Source organism: Oppia nitens, unplaced genomic scaffold (genome assembly GCF_028296485.1).
Source record: "Oppia nitens isolate AA-2021 unplaced genomic scaffold, nextdenovo-longstitch-racon4-pilon3 scaffold4_pilon_pilon_pilon, whole genome shotgun sequence".
Lineage (NCBI taxonomy): Eukaryota > Metazoa > Arthropoda > Arachnida > Sarcoptiformes > Oppiidae > Oppia > Oppia nitens.
Window position 1 is genome coordinate 646,777 of NW_026533232.1, and position 3,281 is coordinate 650,057.

The 3,281-nt window shown below is 34.2% G+C and overlaps 1 protein-coding gene across 1 annotated transcript; it reads left to right on the plus strand.

Annotated features, from left to right (window-relative positions):
- Window positions 1–1,750: 1,750 nt before the first annotated feature.
- Window positions 1,751–2,667, plus strand: LOC128960606 (ubiquitin carboxyl-terminal hydrolase isozyme L3-like). The gene has a single exon (XM_054306727.1). It carries the CDS (start codon window positions 1,870–1,872, stop codon window positions 2,593–2,595), a length of 726 nt encoding a protein of 241 aa, XP_054162702.1. The 5' UTR covers window positions 1,751–1,869; the 3' UTR covers window positions 2,596–2,667.
- The last annotated feature ends 614 nt before the right edge of the window (window positions 2,668–3,281 follow it).

Sequence of the window (3,281 nt, forward strand, 5' to 3'; positions counted from 1 at the left end):
TTTTTTTTGACCATACATTTCAACATAAACTTTTTGTCCTCTACAACTTTTCTATTGGTGACCGCAACATCTGACCAACCATATTCGAGATATGGCTGACCGCAGCATCATTAGTTATAAAATACAAGTTTTAATTTTTTTATGTGGTCCCTAGTGGTCAGATATTTTTTTTGACCATACATTTCAACATAAACTTTTTGTCCTCTACAACTTTTCTATTGGTGACCGCAACATCTGACCAACCATATTCGAGATATGGCTGACCGCAGCATCATTAGTTATAAAATACAAGTTTTAATTTTTTTATGTGGTCCCTAGTGGTCAGATATTTTTTTTGACCATACATTTCAACATAAACTTTTTGTCCTCTACAACTTTTCTATTGGTGACCGCAACATCTGACCAACCATATTCGAGATATGGCTGACCGCAGCATCATTAGTTATAAAATACAAGTTTTAATTTTTTTATGTGGTCCCTAGTGGTCAGATATTTTTTTTGACCATACATTTCAACATAAACTTTTTGTCCTCTACAACTTTTCTATTGGTGACCGCAACATCTGACCAACCATATTCGAGATATGGCTGACCGCAGCATCATTAGTTATAAAATACAAGTTTTAATTTTTTTATGTGGTCCCTAGTGGTCAGATATTTTTTTTGACCATACATTTCAACATAAACTTTTTGTCCTCTACAACTTTTCTATTGGTGACCGCAACATCTGACCAACCATATTCGAGATATGGCTGACCGCAGCATCATTAGTTATAAAATACAAGTTTTAATTTTTTTATGTGGTCCCTAGTGGTCAGATATTTTTTTTGACCATACATTTCAACATAAACTTTTTGTCCTCTACAACTTTTCTATTGGTGACCGCAACATCTGACCAACCATATTCGAGATATGGCTGACCGCAGCATCATTAGTTATAAAATACAAGTTTTAATTTTTTTATGTGGTCCCTAGTGGTCAGATATTTTTTTTGACCATACATTTCAACATAAACTTTTTGTCCTCTACAACTTTTCTATTGGTGACCGCAACATCTGACCAACCATATTCGAGATATGGCTGACCGCAGCATCATTAGTTATAAAATACAAGTTTTAATTTTTTTATGTGGTCCCTAGTGGTCAGATATTTTTTTTGACCATACATTTCAACATAAACTTTTTGTCCTCTACAACTTTTCTATTGGTGACCGCAACATCTGACCAACCATATTCGAGATATGGCTGACCGCAGCATCATTAGTTATAAAATACAAGTTTTAATTTTTTTATGTGGTCCCTAGTGGTCAGATATTTTTTTTGACCATACATTTCAACATAAACTTTTTGTCCTCTACAACTTTTCTATTGGTGACCGCAACATCTGACCAACCATATTCGAGATATGGCTGACCGCAGCATCATTAGTTATAAAATACAAGTTTTAATTTTTTTATGTGGTCCCTAGTGGTCAGATATTTTTTTTGACCATACATTTCAACATAAACTTTTTGTCCTCTACAACTTTTCTATTGGTGACCGCAACATCTGACCTACCGTATTCGAGTATTAGCCGACCGCAGAATTTCCCATTGCTGACCGCAGTTCAGTCAATCCCGTTTATAAGTGGTTTTTGATTTTTGTTTATCAATTATGTGAATAGGTTTTAGAAAATGTTATTACAATCGGATCTCTATAGTAATCAAACAAATTGTTAATTTAGTGCTATATATACTGTATATATGAGACAAGCGGTGAACTCTAGGATTGTTTAGTAAAAATGATTGAAACAAAAAAAAAACATTTGATTTACGTTTAAGTTATTTATAAATTATAATTCAATTAAATAATTGATTTCATTGACTGACACAATGACTGATGAAGAAAAAAATGAAATACAGTGGACACCATTGGAGTCCAATCCGGACGCTATGAACAAGTTTTTATGGACTATTGGTGTCCCTAAAGACTGGTCTGTTGTCGATGTTTACGGTTTAGATGAAGAGTTGTTAGAATTCATTGGCGGACCAGTTGTGGCACTGATCCTATTATATCCGGAAACAGTTCACAAACACGTACTAAGTATAATCCAAGACACCATCGATAACACCATGGATGACGACAATCGGCAAAATGTCTTTTTCATGAAACAAACCATTCGTCATGTCTGCGGAACCGTTGCTCTAATTCATTCAGTGGCCAACAATTGTCATCGAATTGTTCTTCAAGAGAATTCAAGTCTTAAGAATTATATCGATAAGTGTCGACAGTTGTCGACGCCTGAAGAAAGAGGTCGGCTATTGGAGGTTAGCAAAGATATCTGTAGTGCTCATCACGAGTGCGCCAGCGATGGTCAGTCAACTATACCGGCTGCCGATGACAATGTTAGCGGACATTTCGTAGCATTGGTTCACAATAACGGCTATCTGTATCATTTGGATGGCAGTCAACCAAAACCGGTAAAACACTGTCAGACTAGCGATGAAAACTTTCTGTTAGATGCCGTCCGATTGATACGACAATTGGTGGCCAAAGATCCGACTGATTTGAATTTCAGTGTCGTTGCACTGATTCATCAAAATCCAGACCTAATGTGATATCAGAAAAAAAAAAAATGCAAACAGTTTTATCTTCTGCTAATTACCGGTAAATTAATATAATTTTTTTTTATAAATTAAATTACAAATACTATTAGAAATGTTTATATATTTTTATCATTTTATTTGTATTAAAATAAAGAGTTTAAAAAAAATTAGTTAAAAAGATATGAATTTAACACTAATAATGATTGGTTTCAATTTGCGGCAACCGTTGACCACTTGGTTCACATCCGATTCATTGATATATTTATTATTTACGGTTTCAATCACTAAACTCATCAATGATTTTATTCTCGATATAAATGACAGACAATTGACATCAATTAAACCGAATATGTCGTCAAAGTATAGATATTGAAGTTTCGGCAGATTTCGGTTGAAATCGGTAAACAATTGCCGTGAATAATGCGATAACCGAAGTGTCAAATGAGTCAATTGTGACCAACAGTTGATCGGTTGTAGGTCTGAGTGATGATCACTTAAATTATTATCGTTAGTATAATAATAGATATATAAATCCAATCGTTTTAATTGTTTCATGTGTTTGACGGCATTATATGTATCCATATAAGTGGTCAATGAATCCACTTCTATAGATAAATCTAATGACTTTAGTCGCCGACAACTGTTGGCAATTGTCATCAATGACTGGGCTATCGAGTAGTTAACTGATGATAGAAATA

Excerpts from the sequence above, each read along its gene's own strand:
- LOC128960606 (XM_054306727.1), top strand. The coding sequence starts at position 1,870 with ATGACTGATGAAGAAAAAAATGAAATACAGTGGACACCATTGGAGTCC.